This window comes from Diospyros lotus, chromosome 4 (genome assembly GCF_014633365.1).
Source record: "Diospyros lotus cultivar Yz01 chromosome 4, ASM1463336v1, whole genome shotgun sequence".
NCBI lineage: Eukaryota > Viridiplantae > Streptophyta > Magnoliopsida > Ericales > Ebenaceae > Diospyros > Diospyros lotus.
Window position 1 is genome coordinate 36,799,645 of NC_068341.1, and position 21,986 is coordinate 36,821,630.

Sequence of the window (21,986 nt, forward strand, 5' to 3'; positions counted from 1 at the left end):
GCCGAGGATGAGGAGGCAACTGAGTTTAGCAGCCTCCATTTCAGGCATCAAGGAAAGATGTTTTGAAGAAGCGAATAAACAGGTCGAATCAGCCAGCCATAAATTGGGGGATTCTGATTTGTGAAGTTGCATTCTGAATCCGATTCCCTCTGCTCTCACTCACTGTTGGTGAATCGGGAATGCCATCCTTCACGCACACGCACACGCACACGCACACAAGGGAGGGCCCGCTGTGCACTGTGCAGGTGACACCCCCAGGGCCCAGGCCCCAGCTAAGCAATCTAAAAGAGGGACTTTGGATGTAATAGACGCACATCAAATTGGGTTTTGTATCTGTGTTTTGGCAATCTCCCTGATTTTGTTCTTTTAAGGACCTTCACAAAATTTTGATTGGCTTTGATATTCTGAACATCGGGTCTCCCACGTTTTAAGCGGGTCGACCCGACCCATTAGACTTTCCATTCAAAAAAGAAAAAAAGAAAAAGAATATAAAAATATCTGTGTTGCTCATACAGCTTAGCCGCGGCTAGAAGTTTAAAACCGGGCCAGAACAACGAGCCATGTGTCTTCTAAATTCCCAAAATACCCTCGCTCGAAAAGACATCTGTGTCCCTCATGATACCAATCCACGGCCCACATAAAGCCGAAGCCGAATTGCCCCATTCAACGGTCTAGATTCTCCGGGGGACACGCAGCCTTAGCTCCCCGTTCAAGAAAAGAGTGGAGAATTAGGGCTTTTCGGTTCGCATATATACGGAATAGCCCTGAGGCGTACCTCTTCGCTGCGACCCAGATTTCTCTCGTCGATTACATCCCATTTCGTCTCCATTTCTGCACGAAATCATGGGCAAGGGTCCCGGTCTTTACACTGACATCGGAAAGAAGGCCCGAGGTATATGAAATGAATTGATGCATATCAATTGAACAGCGCAAATGTGGATTTTGAGCCCTTGTTTTAGTTATTTCAGGGCTGATTATTGGTTTAATTGGTTTTTTTCTCTTCTCCTGTTTGTGGTAGATCTTCTCTACAAGGACTATCAGAGCGACCACAAGTTCACCATCACCACCTACTCTCCCACTGGAGTTGTGAGATTCTATTTTCTTTTTCTCATTCTGTCCTTCAGATTTTCTGTTACCTGACTAGGATGGGTTTATGTTTGTGTGTGTGTGTGTGTGTGTGTGTGCGTGCTAATTTTCAAAGTTTTGGTGCATGTGTTTGTATTCAGTGATGGAGTAATTCTTGGTGCATGTTTCAGAAAGTTCAGAAATCAGTTTGCGATGTTTATGATTTAGGTGGTTATTTATGTTAATTTTTGCATTTAGCCATAGTTCATTCAAGGTGACAATGGGAGCACTTAAGGACTATCTGATTCTGCTACTTTCAATTATGTCTGCTGTATTGCATAAGACCCAGTACTTTTTTGGCTTAAAGTAGGATTTGGTTTCTTTTGGCCTTTTCTTTTTCCTTTATTTATCTATATCCTTGTGTCTGATGTCAGATTACCCAATTTGACGGATTTTAGGAAAGCTTGCGCCCAAATATGTTCCTAATATAGGATTACTTATCAAAAGTATGTGCAAATAGTTTGACTCTGTTGGTATGGGTTTATTGAAGCTTTTGAAAATTCCTCTGGTGCTGGTTTCATGTTTCTTTCTCAGCTTGGTAATAGGGTGTGTTTATTTGTATTTTCTGTATCAGCTTACATGCTTTTGAAGGCTTTTGCAAGCTATGTATTAGTGCTCCTTGTATGTCTTCCATAGTCTAACAATTGTATAAGAAATGTTACTAACGTTCCTATTCCCGCATTTTAGGCTATTACATCATCTGGAACAAAGAAAGGAGACCTGTTTCTTGCTGATGTAAATACTCAGTTGAAGAACAAGAATGTCACGACTGACATCAAAGTGGATACAAACTCAAATGTGAGTTACATCTTGTAATTCCCTTGGTCATCTGTTCTGATTGCCTTAAGATTTTGTACTTGACCATCATCTACAGCTTATGAAACATGAAGTAAAATAAGTTAAATGGATGCACCCCTGCAACTTGCACTAAATTTCGACAGCTGTTCTCTAGGTCCTACACGCTCATTGATGATTGAATGCTAGGCTTAGGCCTATGAGTGTTTCATTATGAACTCTGACGTTTGATTTTCTTGATACTTCTGTTGCATATGTATTGGCCTTGCAAATGTTTGTATTTTGGTACTGTCTGCTGGCACTTTGTTCAAATTTTTGTGTCTAGCCCATTATGCTTATTCACCTGTTACTTGAATGAAATTCTGATAGCCGCTCTCTAGGTTGTTTAGGTTCTGCCCATGGATGAGTATATGCTAAGCCTAGGCCTAAGCATGCTTCAGTATGAACTCCTAGGTGTTGATTACCTGGATACATCTTTTGGGATGATATTGGCCTTTCCAAGTGTTTACGTCTTGATACTTTCTGTGCAGACTTGGGTTAATTTTGTTTTTGATATCATTTTGCATATTTAAATAGTAGTGGTATCTGAACTTACCAATGTGTGGTAGTTGCGTTTCCATGTGTTCTGAGGTATTTGGCAAAGTGAACTGAATGTTTTTATTATTACATCATGTGGACTCATAATTAACCTGAAAGCCATGTAGTAGCTTGCACAATCCATATGTCCAATTTGTTTTACTTTCAGTACTTTTCTGCGGGTCTGGGGTTTCTTACAAATTTTAGCTGTGTTATTTGGATTAGATTGCTTGGAGCTGGTGGCTTAAAAGTTTGTGCTTAGAATAGAATGTAACTAAACCTGTATTTTCTGGAATATGATGGATAAGGTAATGAGTTTTGGATGGCTCACTGTAGGCTGGTGTGACTTCTGAATGGAGTGGTTTAAAAGCTGTGATCATGGTTTTTCAATGCTGTTCTGGAATAATGGATTAATTGCAACACAAATATTGGTGATTGATAAACTTGTTCTTGTTTTTTGACGGCCTTCTTGATGGGTTTGTAAACTAGCTTTATAACCTTTTTCTAACTAGTTTATAGTTAACTTGTACGTGTTTGGGAATGGTGCATTTTTTGCATTTATGGGAATCACATTCTTTTTCTTCCCTGCTTTGTAATATTTCGTCCAACTTACTGATATTTTGGTCGTGTACCAGCTTTTTACCACTATTACGGTTGATGAAGCTGCCCCTGGATTGAAAACAATCCTTAGCTTCAAAGTTCCCGATCAAAGGTCTGGCAAGGTAAGAATCATTTTGTGATTTGTGGAAAAAAAAAATTTCTACTGTCTGGTAGGACGAATTTTCTATAATTTTGTGGCATCACATTTGTGTGGGATTTTGTTTTTTTGTAGTTCATCACTTTGAGCTATTGTTGCACATCTTGTTTTTATTTTGTACTAAAGTTTAATGGAGTAGTACTTTCACTGACCTGTCAGTGGCTTATGGCAGTTGGAAGTTCAATACCTGCATGACTATGCTGGGATTAGCGCAAGCATTGGGTTGACAGCAAATCCTGCTGTCAACGTCTCAGGTGTTGTGGGCAGTAATATTCTTGCCCTTGGAACTGATGTCTCCTTTGACTCCAAGACGGGGAATTTCACCAAGTGCAATGCTGGAATAAGCTTCACCAATGCTGACCTTATTGCAGCCTTGAATTTGTGAGTATTTCTCCTGCAAGATAATTATTCAAATGTTTCAACTTCACCTTAAGCTTGTTGCTTCCTTAATGACTTGCATGCTGGTTTTTGGTCCATGATGAGTTTGTATTGCAAATTTTCTGCTTGATGTCCTATCCTGAGCAACTTTTGTCGACAAGAATTAAATTGAATTTGGTTTATCCTTTGAATGAATAGGTTCAGAGATTTAAGCTCTGAAGCTTATTATTTCTTTTAGCTTTGTATGGCCAACATCTCGGTGCCTCTCTTACTGGCATTCTATGTATATTTCGTTTGGGCTATAATGTGGCAAATAACATGTTTGTTTCATTCAGGAATGACAAAGGTGACACCTTGAGTGCATCTTACTATCATACAGTGAGGCCCATGACTAACACAGCTGTTGGGGTGGAGGTAAATCACAGCTTCTCAACCAACGTGAACACCATTACTTTCGGCACCCAGCACGCATTGGATCCATTGACCACGGTGAAGGCAAGGATTAACAACTTTGGCAAGGCAAGTGCCCTAATCCAGAATGAGTGGCGACCAAGATCGCTTTTCACCATTTCTGGAGAGGTAGACGCCAATGCTATCGACAAAAGCGCAAAGTTTGGGTTGGCCTTGGCTCTCAAACCTTAGTTGGGCCTTTCGGCTTGCTAGGGTCAGGAGCAACAAAGTTAGCGGTGACAAGCTGGTATAGTTGTCTGTCTCAAACTTTGTTGTGATCAGAGCGGTTGATTATCATCCTTCTGGCAGTTTTTGGACCTGTAAAAATAATGCAGGATGGTCTCATAGAGATTCGTTTCACTACCATATTCTGTTGTTCCCTTTATCCCTGGGTAACACCCAAACTAAACTGGGATGAGTACCTGATAATTTGAAGAGGTGAGAGCCATGGACTTTGAAATTTTGTTCCAGCCCTGCTTGCAATTTGCATGTCTGCCTGTTTGTTGTGTTTGTGTGTTCCAACTCTCCTGGTGGTTTTTACTTGCTTCAGCTTTCTAATTGTATGATAGGAGCCTGGAGCTAGCAGAGCAGCAATTGCCAATTGGCTTTTATCATTTCTAGTGCTTCGGCCCGTCTTATCTGCTTATGGAAATTAGAATGCAGATAATAACTGATTTTAGGTTTTTCAAGTCTACTAGTTATGGTTACTCAAATTTTAAAATAAATACGATCATAATCCTGTCCCTATTAACAACCGTAAACGTGTCTTTTTAGGAATACTTTGGAATTAAGATCTGAGACTGTATTTTCGACTATTTATTTTGTGCCTAATGAAGCCTCCTCTTAAAAAATATGTGGATTTATATTTAGTTTTTACTTCTTTGTTTTTTTTTAAAAAAGGGTTTATCTTGTAAAAAGATAAATTAAATTTGCTTAATAATGAATTAGGATAGGAGTTTGGACGAAATTTTCAAATAAAGTTACTTTGGAATATCAAAACATCGTTATTGATTATTTCAAGTAACTTTATAACCGTACACCAGTGGACGGTCGTCGTCGTCGGCCGACACACTAGAAAGTTGAAATGCAGCAACCAATCCCATATTCATTCATTCATTGCCTTTGGAAAGAAGGGAAATCCCAATCTCTCAATCAAATCATATGGGGGATGAAGACGGTGGGTGAAGAAGGCCCTCTCGGATCTGGGAGGCGACGTCTCTGACGGCGCATGGCCCATGGGGAATGAAGACGGCGGAGGACTTTGAGGCGGCCCCGATCTCCTTCATGGTGTCGAAGTAGTGTGTGACGAGCACCATGTCCATGACGTCCTTGGCCGTGGTTCCGGGCACGTTCTCCGAGAAGGACACCACGCTGTCCCTGAGGCCGTCGACAATGGCTTGGCGATGCCCAGCCCCGACAGGTACTTGGACTCCGCCTCCCCTTCCGCTCTCTTTACTTGCAGTGTTTTCTCGGCTTCTGCCTTCTCATTCGCCGCCACCCTCATCCTCGCAGCTGCGCCACCCAACCCACTACAAATTAATTACTGATGCGATGACTACTAAAAATCATGATCTGATCAGCATACTATGTTACCTGCATTGATCTCATTCATTGCCCTCTTTACATGGGCGTCTGGCTCAATATCCACAATTAGAGTTTGGACTATTTCGAACCCATACGTAGACATGGCCTGAACACATTGGCATTGCAAATAGACTTCCAAGTGAGAAAAACACCGTGAACTTATGCATACCCCTGATTCTCAAATGTAATATAACACATCAATTGTCACCTTCTCAAGTTCTTCCTCCACAGCTTTTGCTATATCGTTCTTCTGATCAAAAGCAGAATCCAAGTCCAACTTGGGCAGGCTTGCCCTGATGACTGATAGATTGACAAATAAAGGGTGGTGGTCAGCCATTATATACCTTGCTATAAAAACACAGAAATGAGTGCAAAGAAAGTAAAAACCACAAAACAAAATGAAACAACATTTATTTATATATATCTTGCTATCAACGAGAACACAAGCATAGTCACTATTTTCACACCATTAAAGGCCAACCACCCTCTCAGGGATAAGTAAAGTGAATATGCACTTTCATTCACTGTAACAACCAAGAAACGAGTGCAAACCCATATACCATCAAAAACGTAGGCTTGGATCTGCTCCTTGGTGTTGGAAAGCTTATAGAAAGCATCGGCGGCTTTCTCTGACAAGGCCCGGTATTGGATGGAAGCAACCACATTGACAAAAACATTATCCTGACAGAGAAACAAACAAGAAGATAATCACATCACGACAATCCCCTCCATCATCCATGAAGTCAAAGCAAACTTCTCGAATTAAAACCTTGGTTTTGGTTTCACAGCGAACGTCAAGCTGTTGAACGCGCAATGATAATTCCCCGGCCAAATTGTAACCTAAGCACCAGGGCAGGCAATGGCAGCCAGGATCAAGAACGTCGTTAAACTTGCCAAAATGCTCCCTGATTGCGGCTGTGGACTGACCCACTTGAATGCAACCCAACGACTGGCCCATTCTTCTTCAATCTTCAGGAAATGGGAGGGGATTGATTGAGAAATTTCATCAACAGAATTGCCCCACAAATAGATGGGTTGGATATGCAGAGTTCAAGAGAGAGAATGAGCTTACCTTGAAGATCAGTGGAATGAAGACGGAGAGAGAGAGAGAGAGAGATTTTGTAGGATTTTGTTGTGATAGAGGAAGAACAAGAAGATATCTGCTAACAACCACCACTTTCTCCACTCCTTAATTTACTTTTGTCTTTCAGTTTCAACTTTCAGCTTTGAATTTTAGAAATACACTCACAATTAATAAAAATGTTTCTCACTTTTCGAATAATTATTTATTTTTACCAAATGTAAATTTAACCCATTTAAAATATTATTTTTAATATCATTATATGTGTGTAAAAAATACTTTAACAATTAAATTATCCAAAGGGGCATTAATAGAATTATTTTTTATAACTAATAGTGTTTCCACATAAAATTGCTTTCATTTTTTTTCTTTTTGAGTAAACATTATCTTAAATTGCAATCAAACTCTTATGATTTGGATCATTTGCAAAAAGATTTCTTGTCTTTTAAAAATAATTCTAAAGGTTCTTTTTCTTTTTGTAAATAAGAAGAACATAAAAAAAAAAAACAGCGCAAAACATCTACACTGAGAAGTAAAGGCATACCCCCACATAAAAACAAACAAAACAAAGGAGAAATACAACCGAACACTGCTAAAACAAGGAACAATGAACAACCAATAAACAGGCCTCAAATAGGCGAGGCGTAAAACAAGAAACTAAGATGAATACATAAGACAAAAGAAGCAGCAAAACACCTCGACAAGGATAGGGACCAAAAAGAACCGCATCAAATCCTTGAAGGGGGGAGGGGAACCAGCAAAACTAGAAGCCTATATCAGCCCCCACCACATCCCAAGCTTTGTGAAAAAATTGAACTATAAACCCATCAGGCCCGGGAGCCTTATCATCGCTCATATCAAACAATGAATGCTTGACCTCATCTGGGGACACAACATCGATAAGCCCTATCCATTGGTACTGAGTTAGCTGCATATCCACAAAGGGGGCAACATCATCAGGATGAAGGCTACGAATCCGAGCACTAATCCCCAAGAGCTACTGGTAGTAGGACTCCATAATGCCCACCACATCCTCGCTAGAATCAACCAACGAACCATCTTCTCATCGCATACAAAACACATGATAGCTATTGCGACAAGACATCATGGTCTGGAAGAAAAATCGAAAACACTGATCCCCTTCTGCAAACCACTTAACTCGCACCCTGAGCTGGAAAAATTTTGACTCCTGGGCTAAAGCAGTCGAATATTCCCTCGTCAACTCTTAACTCTTTGTGATGGAGAGAAGGGTCTTGAAGGGCATCAAGGATACCCTGCTGCGCGAGAGCTAAATGAGCTCAAAGATCCAAAACTCAATTAGTAACATGGCCTCTTGAATAATTGAGCCGTTCCATAGCAATTTTCACAGCCTTAAGCTTCTTCACCAATCTATACATTAGAACCCCATTCACCCTCAAATTCCAACTGGCAGCCACTTTGTTTAAAAACAAATGATGATCAGGCAGATGATCTAAAAAGAAAAAAAAAAAAAAAAAGACCCTCACTATCTCGATCCCACTCAAAAAGACTAACCACAACAAGGCTATGGTCAGAAATTCCAAGAGGAAGAAATAAAACCTTATTACAAGGGTACCTAGCAAGACAACCATCATTAACCAAGGCTCAATCAAGCGAATGAAAAATATAACCCCCTCCCCAATTTCTTATTATTCCACATTAAAGTGGGTCCTCTAAAAGCCAAATTCTAAATAGGGACAAAGGATAAGAAAAGATGAAATATGCGCATACCCAAAGAAAAAGAGGTGTTGCCACCCCCATATCTCCGAGACTAAAATCACTCAAGAGAAGCCATGGATCATCAAAGACCATCAGACCCATATTCTTAAGGGACGACCAAAGCCTCTCCTGAGTTGCCTTCTCATTCCTAGCATATAAATATGTCAAGAAGAAAGAGCTAGGAAAAAAGGGACTCAAAACTAAGAAATGAAAAACTGATTCGCACGTTGTAAATAGACTAAACTAACTACAGAAGGGTCATGTCCAATCCAAATACAACCATTCTCACAATAATCATAATCCCAAAACCACTCCCAAAATGGCATAATCGAACAAAAAATATCTTTCGCGCTTAGGGACTTGATTGAGCCCCTGTACATTCCACGATGCAACCTGCATCATGGGACATCTAGCATCTCTAGGTCCAAGTGCACTGGACCCTTATTACTCCACTCTTGATCCCTCTTTTTCTTCTGTTCACACTTAAGTCGAGATTTGGATTTGAGGTTAGGAGGCACATTACCCTTTCCATTAGTTTTAAGCAAAGACGGTGTTAATTAATTATATTTTTATCTAATTTTTTGTTAATCTATGTCTGATTAGAAAAAATAAAATAAAAGAAAGCAGTTGCAACTATCGATAGAGGGCACCGTTGTGAAGAAGAGGCAAAGAGAGAGAGAGCGCGCACTTTAATGACCATGGAAAACATCCTCAATTACCTCTCCATCGAATCATGCAAAAGGAAAATAGGTAACAACGATGCTCCAATTCAACACTATGTCCTTTGGCCCCTACCAACATTCGCTAGGGGGAGTTCACCACTATTAACGTCACTGTTGAGGCAACCCGATGAGTTTACCTCAATCAAGGTCAAGATTGGCAAATTTACCGTTGTCCTTTAGTTTCGATTGGAGAAGATAATTGTAATAACCCATATTTCGTAGTGTTAAGTAAATTTATGGAACTAGAAATTAGTTTGAGAATTTAATTAAGTAATTACTGAATCGATGGAAGAGAGTACCCCAGAATGTAAATATCTAAAGAAAAAAGATATGTCATTGACAAGTGATGAGGAGAATGCCCTCGGTCCCATAATTACGCCAATGTCCCAGACGGATACCCAGTGGCGGTCAAGAGATACGTTTCCTAATAGGGAGTTTAGTCTGTGATCTTCTTGTTTAAATCTAGAAGATACATGGTAGACAAGCATCGCCACGTCAATCGGATAGGCACTCAGTAAAGAAATCTCTAAGGCCGTAGGAACAGGCTAACTCGCCGAAGGTCACGGAGGCAGCAGCTATCTCGAACTCCTCGGAGACGGATACTATTGCAAAATCCTTATCAGGAAGGTTCCGAAGAAGACGGAGGGGAGATCCCGAAGATCCCTCCATGATCCCTATCCCGAGAAGAGGTTAAAAGGGGAGGCGAGGTAAGAGAAAGGGGATTCCCTTTCTTTTCTGGAGCATATAGTTTGAGTAAATACACTTAATTCTCGATTGAGAGATATCTGACTTGATCATCGGAGGTTAACCGGGGGAACAAGTCACCGTCTCCATTGCAGGTACCTCTGAAGAGGCAAGAAGGGAACGTGCAGCTACCACTTCATAAAATTAATCATTAACAAGTATTTTGAGACAGAATTTATGACACTAAAAGCGATCGGAATAGAGACAATTTCTCGGTACGGTTAATTTTAGCTTGAAAAATCGAATGATCATAAGAAATGTAATACTCAAAATTTTTAGATTCAAACACTTGAAGAAATATGATATTTCAAGAGATTGGGAAAGTCTGAAGACAAAAGTTCAATTTCTGAGCTAGGGGTAAAATTGTAATTTTTGAAATTCGGGTAAAAGTGTAATTTACCTAAAAATCAGGGATATTAGTGTAATTAATCCTTTCTCCAAGGACTAAAATCTAATTAAAAATGGGTAAGGGACTAAGTTGCAAAGGCTTTAAGTGCAATTACCCAAAATTTTGAGTCAAAGTGTAATTCTTGAAACATTTTTCCTATGGCTATTTAGGAGATTAAGGATAAAGACTCATGATGACTTTAGTAATAAGGATGAAGTTTCATGATGACTTTGGAGATAAGATAAAGGCTCATGATAACGTTAGAGATAAGATGAATGCTAATGATGACTTTGGAGATAAGATAAAGACTCATGATGACTTTAGAGATAAGATGAAAGCTCATGATGACTTTGGAGATAAGATAAAGGCTCATGATGACTTTAGAGATAAAGATGAAGTCTGATAATAACTTTAAGGATAAAATTTGGATAAGATTTGATTGGATATGATAAGATTTGGATAAGATTTCATTAGATATGATTTGATTTGGATAAAGATTTGATAAGATTTGATTTGAATAAGATTTTATTCGGATAAAAATGATTGCAGAAAATCTTAGAAGATTTAAAATGATTAGAAAATATCTTAAAAGATCTGGAATGATTAGAGAATATCTTAAAAGATTTGGAATAATTATAAAAAATCTTAGAAGATTTAGAATAATTGCAAAAGATTTTAGAAAATTTGAAATGATTTGGAAAAGATTTGAAATGATTAAAAAATATTGTAATATAATGTAACTTACTTGGTGGCCAAGTTTCAAAGCCTATAAATAGGGTGTTCATGGCCAAGGGTTTTCTCATTCAAAGTTGTGATAAATTTGTACTAAATAAGAGTGCTTTGGGTTTAGTGGATAGAGGGCTTTTAAAGCATATATGAGGTATCACATGCACAGAGCACTTGGGCAACGCGTAAGGGCGTGTAAGGAGGTGATTTGGTCAAAAGACTTGAGGAGTTACACGAAAATCGAGGTTGGACACAAGATTTGAGGTGTTCTGAGTTTCGTTCAAGGTAAGTGGTTCTAGCCTAAAACTTGGTTTTGTTTCTAACTAAACTTGATTTAATTACATGCAAAAAGGGGTTTTATTGCATATGAATGGTTTAACCTGTGATGGTTGTTTTCATAAGAGAGGTTCGTCCCTAGATGTTTTATGCATGTGCATTGAATTTTGTGCGATAAATTATGTACATTAAATGTTGTTTTAAATGATGCATCAAATCATGTTGGCATGTTTTTGTGTTTGTCCATATGGGATGTCAACTTGTGATGTGACACTTGAGTGATAGCACTAGAGAAGCGTGCCAAGGATTAATGCCCACTTGTGATTAGGCCTAAGAATGGACACCACCCTTGCGAGTCGACAAGTGGCAGGGCTGAAAGTGTACACAACCCTAGATCGACTTAAGTGGTGGGGATACGAGTGGACACCACCCCGGGCCTTTGAGTGGTAGTATTGTTTTCGAGGTGGATGTAGATTACCAGGGATAGTGTTGATCATCTTGTGGTCAGGGTTTGTGTTGACGTGGTCTGGAATACTTTTGAGTGGGAACGTAATGATGATGGGGTGATTCCTGAGTTCATTATTGATGTTCCCCCTCTTAAATGACGGTGTTATGCCAATGTGTCAATGTTGTTATGTTGTCTTTAGAGAGATTGCTCTTTTCCCGCGGTAGGGTTAAGCGTTGTATGGGATTCTCTTGGGCTGGGGCTTGTCGGGATTTGTCGGTTTGTTTCATGTCTTGCATACATTTATGAAAATATTTTTGAACTCTCACTTAAATGATTTAGCATCTTATTTGGACTTTGTTCTTGGAATATTCAAACATTCCAGGTGAAGGCAGTGGCACTAAGAGGAAAGGAATTACCGAGGATTGATGGCGATTAGTGAATATTTCATAGCATGTCTTTCAATTATGATATATATTTTGATGATGTCATGTTAAACGATAAATACAACTTTTCATGTTATGAATAAGATGAGTTTGGTTATTTATCGTTTGAGGTTACGATCCAGCTTCCGCATTTATGATGAGTTACCTATCTTAGTTTATTCATTATTAAGTTTGATTTATTGAGAAGATGTAACTAGATTGTTGGGGAATGACTTATGTGTGGAGTTTATGTTGGAAAAAATATATCTCTGAAATCTTATGTTATCTAACGTCATGAGAAAAGTGAAGTGTTATAATAATCAATTAAGGTTATAGATTGACGTAAAATAAAAGCCTAAGGTTATCTAAGGAAGAAGTGGAAGAAAAGTTTTAGTGGCCATAGCACGATTGTTCTTGATAATGGTTTATTGTTTCGCCATGCACAATTGTAAACCAACTTTCTTGCATCACCATGATGCATTCTTCTTCTTTTTCTTTCTCTATACCACTAATGAGTTCTCCATTTAGAACCTATTAGAAAGGCCGATGAGGGTTGAATCACTAGAACCTATCATCGATTGGCCAATGACAGTGGCGAAGCCAAGAAAGATTTTTAGTCCGGGCCAAATTATAATTTTAACCCTGATCAAATTATAATTATCTATAATAATATATATATATAATCTAAAAAATAAAAAAGTCGCCTGGGGCGCCCCAGCTAGCCATAACGTGGCTCCACCACTGCCAATGATAGGTTCCAACTACTAGACTATCACCGGTCAAGAAGTCTTTTTCTTTAACCTTTTTTGTTTTTATTATATATTTTTGATTAATTTTAACATGAATTATAGCTTAATTAGCCTAATTTTGATTTAATTAGTTTAGTATTTATTAACACAGTCTCTACTTAATACAAACAACAAACCCAACTTAGGGAGACTTCTAAAATTATTTTTAAATTACATAACCTCTTCATGCAAATGAACCAAATCATAAGAATTTTGAATACAATTTACCTAATTTTAATGATAAAAATTTAGTATAATTTTTAATAAAAAATCATTTTATATTACATATATTTTATGTATATATATATATAAAGTAACAGTAAAACCTGTACCTACGCAATCAAACCCCATTACTGAAGCAATGGGGATAAACCCCATGGCTGGCGAAAGAACCCCTAAGCATGGGGGTGTTGCCCGGCGGGGGTCAACACCACCCCCCGGGCGGGGGGCAGAGGCGCGCGACGGACGACCTTATTCCTTAGTCGTCGTACTCTACTTTATATACAGTTATGTTTTTTTTTTAAAAAAAAAATAAAAGAGTTGTAAATTTAAATGTTGGTTGAGATTAATTTTGTTTAATAATTAATTAAACTTTTTTCTCTGCAATTTGCGACCAAAAAATAACTTTTGTCGCCATTTAAAATATTTTTAAATTTTAACTAAGTAACACAGATTTTTTTTATTAAGAAAGTGATCCCCTGGGTGGCTAGCACAAATCGAAAAGCGGCTAAAGACCCCATCCATGCAAAAACTGGAGATGCGGGGTATCGATCCCCGTACCTCTCGCATGCTAAGCGAGCGCTCTACCATCTGAGCTACATCCCCCCGGCCGTCACCGTTAACCATTGACATCTATATATTTTAATAATTTTATAAAACAGTTCTGCCAATGCTTTGCAAATAAAGAAATTATTCAATTAATTTATGATGTTACATAAAATAATAATAATAATAATAATTACACAGATGAATTAGTGAGATCGAGATAGTTTGATTAAGTAAAATATAGTATTTTAAACTTACCCCTTTTATAAACTATTAAGAACGATGGAAAAGAGTCATGAATTTGAGAAATCAATTACTACGAGATATAAGTTTAAATTCTTTTAAGCAAAACTCATGAATGGTATTTTTAAAAAATATTTTATCAATAAAATTTCATAACACAAAACACACGCATGATGTTTATTTATATATAATTATAATATATAAAATACGGTGGTTCATGCTATACACATGTAAGAAAAAAAATTAAATATAACGGGCAAGAAAAGTGTAATTAATCTCAAAGGAAAATGGGAAGATGGGTTGCATTAACAAGGAGAGAAAAGAGTGAAAAGTTTACATGCAATGTACTTAAAATCGTGATTTTAAATGGAATCGAAAAGGGATTTATAAAATCGAATCGTAAAATCATAAGATTTTAGAGATAATTAAAAATATATTTTAATTTTTATAAATATATGTTTATAATAACATAATTTTATAAAAAATAAATTAATATCATTTAATAATCTGATTATTCCTTATTATAATTCAAAAGATAATATAACTCAAAACTAACATGTTGGTATAAGCAATTTAGAGGCAAATATATAGTTTAAAATTCTTTAGAGGATGATTCTAATATTCTCCATTAGATTTAAGTTGTAATTTATACTTGAAGCATAAAATCGTTTGGGGTCTTTAAAGCGTAAAATTGTAAAATTATACACCTAAAATTGGGATTTTATAGGATTTTACCCCAAATAAGATTTTACATGAGATTTGAATCGTTTGGGAGTCTCCAAAATGTAAAATCGTACGAGTAAAATCAGAATCTTAATAACAATATTTACATGGATCTTAGGGAAGGGCACTTAAAATTGGGATTTTATAAGATTTTACCCAAGTAAGATTTTACATGAGATTTGAATATGTTAGAACGGGAAATGCTATGGCACACATCAAGAGGGGGGGTGAATTGGTTATTTTAAAAAAACTTAATTGATAGAACTTTGAAATCCTTTTGATTGACAATAAAAAACTCAATGCACGTGAGGATAATGAAATGCTAGCAGTGATAAACAAATAAAAAGAAACATAAGCAAGAGAGAACACAAAGATTTATAGTGGTTCGGCTTAACCCAAGCCTAATCCACTACCTTAGCTCCTCACTAAGGATTTTTCAAACCATCCACTATCAACCCCTACTCAACCCGAGTAGGTCCTCTAGTCCGAGACTAGGAATTACAACCTCCCACTCAAATGGGCCCTCTAGCTACACAAGCTAGGAAAATAACAACGATACAAATGAAAGAGAGAAGCTAAGAGTTAACACTCTTAGTTACAAGTTCTCTCACAATGAAAACTAGGCTTAAGAATAGATTTACAATGATAGAACAAAGCCTTGCATAAAAAAATATAACAATGAAAGCACAGAGAACACTGTAAGCACGAATAAAATGATTTGTAATATTTAGATCATCTCGTTTCCGTCCATTGGCCTCTCCTTGATCATCCATGAGTTGTATATATAAGCATCCATAAAGATTGAAGAAGAAACTAGCCGTTTTTGTGACCGTTGGAGTTGAAAAACTAGCCGTTATAAATTTCTGTGAAACACAATAGTCGACAGAGAAAATGATTAGTTGACTATTTTTACATGTAAAACAAGAAATAGTCGACAGACAAAACAAATAGTCGACTATCTTATAACACAAATTTTCAATAGTCGACAGACACATTCCAATAGTCGACAGATGCAAAAATGTGAAGAAAATTTTGAAACTTATGAACAAAAATAGTCGACAGATGAAAAGCCATAGTCGACTATCCTTACTCGATAGTCGACAGGTGCAAAAATAGTCAACAGATGCCTTGAATAGTCGACAGATCAAACAGAAAAGTCGACTATTTTCAGGCATAGTCAACAGATTGAAAAACATAGTTGACTATCCTTTTGAAAAGATTGAAAATTTATCAAATCCTCATTTGATTCTTTTGAATCCTCATTTTTATTATTTTGAAAGAAAGTTGAGATTATCAAAAGTATATTTTGAAACAAATCACTCTCAACAAGCAAGTTGAGATTATCAAAAGTATATTTTGAAACAAATCACTCTCAACCATACTCAATATTTCTTCTATAAGTTTTCATATCTTGCTTCAAAACTTATATACTAAAAATTCATTTTCTCATTCACATAGTAGAAATTGATTTTCATATCTTGCTTCAAAACTTATATACTAACAATTCATTTTCTCATTCACATAGTAGAAATTAATTTTCATATAGTCATTTATCAAAACCATTCATTACCAAGAGATATTAGATATCAAAATACTAGGAGATAGTTTTCTAAAATGAACATACTTTCAAAAACATGTTCTAGTTGGTCTTTTGCCTTAAAATTATTTTGACCAACGATTTCAAGGAGATTCTTTTTAGATCTTAAAACTTGTTTATGCTAATCTCCAACTAATATAAAAGATCATAGATCATTTTAACAAAGCACTTTGAAATTGATTTTTATTTCCAAACCATATGCTTTGATTGAGAAAAAAATACATTTGCAATTTTTCATCATCAAAACTAAACACAAGAGTAAAATATCAGAATCGTTTGGGAGTTTTCGAAACGTAAAATCGTACGAGTAAAATCGAGATCATAATAACAATATTTACATCAGTCTTAGGGAGGGGCACTTTTGTTGAAGATTGATTGGATTATGATTCATCCAAATGGGCAGGTGGGATAGTTTTATACTATTTTTATGGAATAAGTTATTCTCAGGCTTACCTAATTCCTGCCTTCTTATTTGAACCAAACCTTATTTTATATGCAAAAAAAGATAATATCTGTAAGGCCCGTTTCCGAATACTCGAAAGAAGGTTGTTACAGAGATGATATAGAACAAAACTGAACTCAACTCATTTCATTTCTAGCAGCAGAAATTTAAATAAGATTTAATTACATTCCCAACATCTCATAACTCTAGGCTCAAAGGCCATACAAAATAATAAGAGGCTCAAATGCTCATAACATAACAAATTCTCATTGTTACAAACCTCACCAAATCACTAACTAGGATCTTTAAAGTTAGGACGTGTCTCCGTACACCACTATCCCTTGGCTGCAGTCCTATTGGACTCACCTCCAATAACCGCCTTTCCTTTACCTGGAATGGCAAAGAAGATCAAGTGAGCCACAAGGCTCAGCAAGTTCGAGGAACAAGGAACAATATATAGGATCCAATAACACGATGACACCAAAAAGAGTAATCAAGAACTCCACAATTATATACAAGATTCATAATTCGTGAATTTATCAATTCAACTCAATATATCATGTCACTATGTATCACTATGCAATTATGTATAAAATTCCAATATCATTATCAATTCTCACAAGCCATCATTCAATACATGCAAGAGTGCATCATTTCATTACCAATATTAATTTTCCTGGCTCTCAAGCCATAAATCAATGCATGCGAAAGTGCATAAGTTTCATAAAATCTCACAAATAAATATGGATCCAACCTGCCGGGCTATGGCCACCTCGTCCCATGCCAGGTGCTCTAGGGTACCCTTTCCTTCCGCGCAAAATAATAGGTGCGCAAAGATAAGTAATACGAAACGTCATAACATGAACATACTAAGTATGTATAAACGTGACATGCATTCATTCCCATGTAAATATCATGAAATTTCAACTCACAACTATTGCTATACTTATATATATTTTTCTGTCTATCTCACACTACTTGATAGTTTCCCACTCACATCAATTATGCACACGAGACACAATGATTTACCCAAGAATTTATTTAATCAATTTCCAAGAAGCTCATGAATTCTTTACAATTTATTTAAATGAGCCCAAGTTTTATATATATATATATTTGATATATGATTTACGTTATTTATGGAATAACAATAACAAAAGGATAATATATATATATATATAATATAATTAAGTGGGTAAGGATGGCGTGTACTCAGAAAAGAGGCATGGATGTTTAAAGACTTAAGCGTATAAATATATCTATATATAAGTGGGTTGCTTGGAACAGAGCATCCATGGCTTTGGCTTGAATGTGAATACATATATAATATATATATATATATAAATGAATGTAAATAAGTTTGCATCCAGTGACATGTGCTTATATATACATATATATAAATGAAATTGGGTTGCTTAAAGCAGAGCAGCGTGGCCGTGTACACACACACACACACACATATATATATATATATACATACATATAAATATAAATGGGTTTCTTAGAGCAGGGCATTAGCTTGGATGTGTATATATATATATATATAATTATAAGTGGGTTTGTGGAGCTGGTGCATGAATGGGTATACATATATATATATATTTTTATTTCCTTGGATTTTAATGCCCTCACTTTCTCTCTCTACTGGTGCGCATATATACATATATATATATATAGACAAGTGGTTTGGGCAGAGAGAGGGAAGGCTTCCAGTAAACACCTGATACACAGCTGCACTTTCAGCTACACTTTCAGCGTATAAGATTATATATATGTATGGGTAGAGGCAGAGGGAGAGCTCCCATTCAACTGGCTGCTCTGATGCATATAATTATATAAGTATATATATGTGGATGTGGGTAGGCTAGAACAAGGGAGCATTCAGATTTGCTTATGTATATATGTATATATGAATATATGGGTGGCCGAATAGAAACAAGGCATTGGAATGGCAAGTGTAACAAAGTGTATACATGTGTATAAATATATAAATGGGTCAAGTGGTTGATTGAAATAGGGGGCATTTTAGTGGAGGTGTGCATGTACGTATACCAATGGTGATCCGCATGAAGCATATATCTATACGGCTATATATCCAAGTAAGAGGCTACTCATCTGGTGTGAATATACATATATGTATATGGGTGTATATATACATGTAGCCAATTTTTTTGATACAGAGATGAACAAGGCTGCTGTATCGACTAAAACAAAGGTAGCCATTCGCAGAAAGTAAACAGTAAGTGATGCTATATAGCAAGAGGAGGAAGGAGGAGAAGTTAGTAGGGATATAGAATTTTACATTCATCTAGGCAACAGACAATAACCCAAGAAGAGATCAAATACACAGAATTTACATAATATAACTGAGAAGGTAGGAAGAACTTGCAACAAGGCATCAACAGAGAGATTAGAGAGAAACTTGCCTGAAGAAGATGCTAGCGAGAGAACTCCACCAATGTAATGAAGAGCAGCGCACAATGAATTGAACAGAAACATAAGGAGAAGGTGAAGTATAAGATGATGCTGAGGGGATGAGGAAAGAAATGGAAAAGTGAAGAAAAGAGAGAGATGATATGCACTAAAATTAGAAGATTTGTACACAGAGAAGGCTGCAAATTTCTGTGTACAGATCGCATGCCAATATTGAGGAAATTTTCCCAAAATGACATTTTTATCATATAATAGGCAAAAATTGTTAGGGATTTTATTGACAATTGCTAATTTAATTTATTTTCTTCTTTTCTTCTTTTTTTTTATTTATTTATATATATATATATATATTTTTACATAACACAATTTAAATCCCCTCTACCATTGGGCCCAAGCCCAAGCTCAAACCCAACAATTTATTTAACCTACTTGGTAAACCCATGAACTCATTTAACTATTCAAATGGAGTCCAAAACATTTATTTCCCAAATTTTAAAAATAGGCCCATACCCTTAAATTCATGATCACATGAATCAAGAAAATTTCATATTAATCCATAATCATGTTATGCCATCAAAACAATACATCATAAATTGTTAAAATACTTCGACCCACATTTAGAATGCCCTTGAGCTAAAATTAAATATTAAAAAAAAACACCTAGACCCAATTTAGGGTCATTACAATATCATCCCTTTATTATTGACCCAAATTGATGACTAATGAGTCAACTCTACATTTTTATTGATTTAGTTCATCTCATCTCAACTAATTTAACTCGCCTTAATCCCAAAGGGGTTTAATTTGTAAAGAGAATAGAAAAAAAAAAATAGTCATTTCTAGAGATTGTAAGAGAAAAAGGGAAAAAAAACGTTGGTCAAAAAGATATTGATATTTATGGCAAAGAGGAAAAAAGATATTATTGTTGTCGTTGTCGTCGTCATTGTTAGCCGATTAAAAAAAGAATAAGAAATACAATAGAAAGAGAAATATAGAAAATTGTCACTCATAACTTAAAGTTCAGTGACTAACAAATAACGGATGATAAACAGTTTTGAAATATTAGTGACTAATAGGTAACATTTTTAAATTCAGTGACTAAGCAGTAACAGTTTTGAAATATTAGTGACTAATAAGTAATATTTCAAAATTCAGTGATCAAACAATAACAGAATGTAAAGTTGAGTGATTATAGTATAATTAACTCAAAAAAATTAACATATTATTATTTTAGTTATTTTAAAATATTTAACTATGATTAAGTAACTCCAAAGAGAATATCAAAACATAATATTAATCTTAAAAGTAGTTGTAATATTTTTTTACACATAATCTGAGAGTATCACATATTTTTTTTTTTAAAAAAAAAAAATTGTCCCTAATAAGTAGACCCAGGGGGGCCCACCATTTCTAATTCTTCAAGGCAATTAAAAGTGAGATAGAAAGGAACTGTGGCTTCATAACACAGCAGCTATTTTGCAGTTTCATTCGGCTGTCCCCCAACCCACCGCTGCTTTCATAGAAACTTGGTCGAAACAAAGGAGAAAAAGTACAAAAAATAAAGGAAACCTCAACGAACATAAAGCTAAACAAAACCACCTCTGTTTTTCTTTCTTTCATCTTCTGATTGATCATTTTCCAGGCCAAAGCAATTTCCATTCAGCTTCCCTGAAACTGCAACTGAAGACCCTCTTCTTCTTCTTCTTCTTCTTCTTCTCCTATAAAAACCCATCCAAATAAGGTACCAAGAGCAATCAAAAAGCATTTATCTTTAACCAGATAAATGTGAATCCACTTAACCCATAACGACGCAATAACGATCAAGAGCAGCCTCCAAAATCAATTTTGCGACAAGGGCTTGGTTCCAAGCATATTAATGGCTTGAGCCCCCAATCCTCCTCCCTGCTCCTTTTGGGGGCATTATACATCACGCCAAGTCACTTTCACCCAGTAGGAATTACATAGATGAATTAGTGAGATGGAGATAGTTTGATCAAGTGAAATATAGTATTTTAAACTTACCCGTTCTATAAATTATTAAGGATGATGGAAAAGAATTATGAATTTGAAAAATCAATTACTATTTACGTGTTATTTAAGCAAAACCCATGAATGGTATTTTAAAAAATATTTTATCCATAAAGTTTCATAACACAAAACACACACATGATGTTTGTTTATATATAATTATAATATATAAAATACGGTGATCCATGCTATACACGTGTAAAAAAAATTAAATATAAATATAATGAGAGAGAAAAGTGTAATTAATCTCAAAGGAAAATGGGAAGATGGGTTACATTAACGAGGTGAGAAAAGAGTGCAAAGTTTACATGGGTTTTGGGTTGGGGCATTCTTGTTGAAGATTGATTGGATTATGACTCATCCAGATGGGCAGGTGGGATAGTTTTATACTATATTTATGGAATAAGTTAATCTCAGGCTTACCTAATTTCTGTCTTCTTATTTGAACCAAACCTTATTTTATATGCAAAAAAAAGATAATACCATCCCTTTATTATTCACCCAAATTGAGGACTTATCAATCCACTCTACACTTTATGATTTAGTTCACCTCATCTCAACTTATTTAGCTCACCATAATCCAAAGGGATTTAATTTACAAGGAGAGTGGAAAAATAATAGTTATTTCTAGAGATTGTAAATGAGGGAGAAAAAATGGGTTCGTTAAAAAGATATTGAAGTCTATGTCGAAGAGGAGAAAAAAAGACTCTTGTTGTTATTGTCGTCATTGATCGACCAAAAGAGATGAGGAAATACAA

At 36.0% G+C, this 21,986-nt stretch overlaps 1 protein-coding gene, 1 non-coding gene and 1 pseudogene across 2 annotated transcripts; 1 reads left to right on the forward strand and 2 right to left on the reverse strand.

The window, feature by feature from the left end:
• The first annotated feature begins 689 nt into the window (after positions 1–689).
• Positions 690–4,551, forward strand: LOC127800601 (mitochondrial outer membrane protein porin of 34 kDa). Its single transcript, XM_052335311.1, has 6 exons — positions 690–892; positions 1,019–1,086; positions 1,813–1,923; positions 3,132–3,218; positions 3,426–3,634; positions 3,967–4,551. The coding sequence occupies exons 1-6, from the start codon at positions 844–846 to the stop codon at positions 4,271–4,273; spliced, it is 831 nt and encodes a 276-aa protein (XP_052191271.1). The 5' UTR covers positions 690–843; the 3' UTR covers positions 4,274–4,551.
• A 395-nt stretch (positions 4,552–4,946) lies between these two features.
• LOC127800600 (hypersensitive-induced response protein 1-like) lies at positions 4,947–8,565 on the reverse strand (annotated as a pseudogene).
• A 5,184-nt stretch (positions 8,566–13,749) lies between these two features.
• On the reverse strand, positions 13,750–13,822 carry TRNAA-AGC (transfer RNA alanine (anticodon AGC)). Its single transcript has one exon. It is a non-coding gene; the product is annotated as a tRNA-Ala (tRNA).
• Positions 13,823–21,986: the final 8,164 nt, after the last annotated feature.

Excerpts from the sequence above, each read along its gene's own strand:
- LOC127800601 (XM_052335311.1), top strand. The coding sequence starts at position 844 with ATGGGCAAGGGTCCCGGTCTTTACACTGACATCGGAAAGAAGGCCCGA. Across the intron at positions 1,087-1,812 it reads CCTACTCTCCCACTGGAGTT|GCTATTACATCATCTGGAAC; the intron begins GTGAGATTCTAT and ends CCCGCATTTTAG. Across the intron at positions 1,924-3,131 it reads AAGTGGATACAAACTCAAAT|CTTTTTACCACTATTACGGT; the intron begins GTGAGTTACATC and ends GTCGTGTACCAG.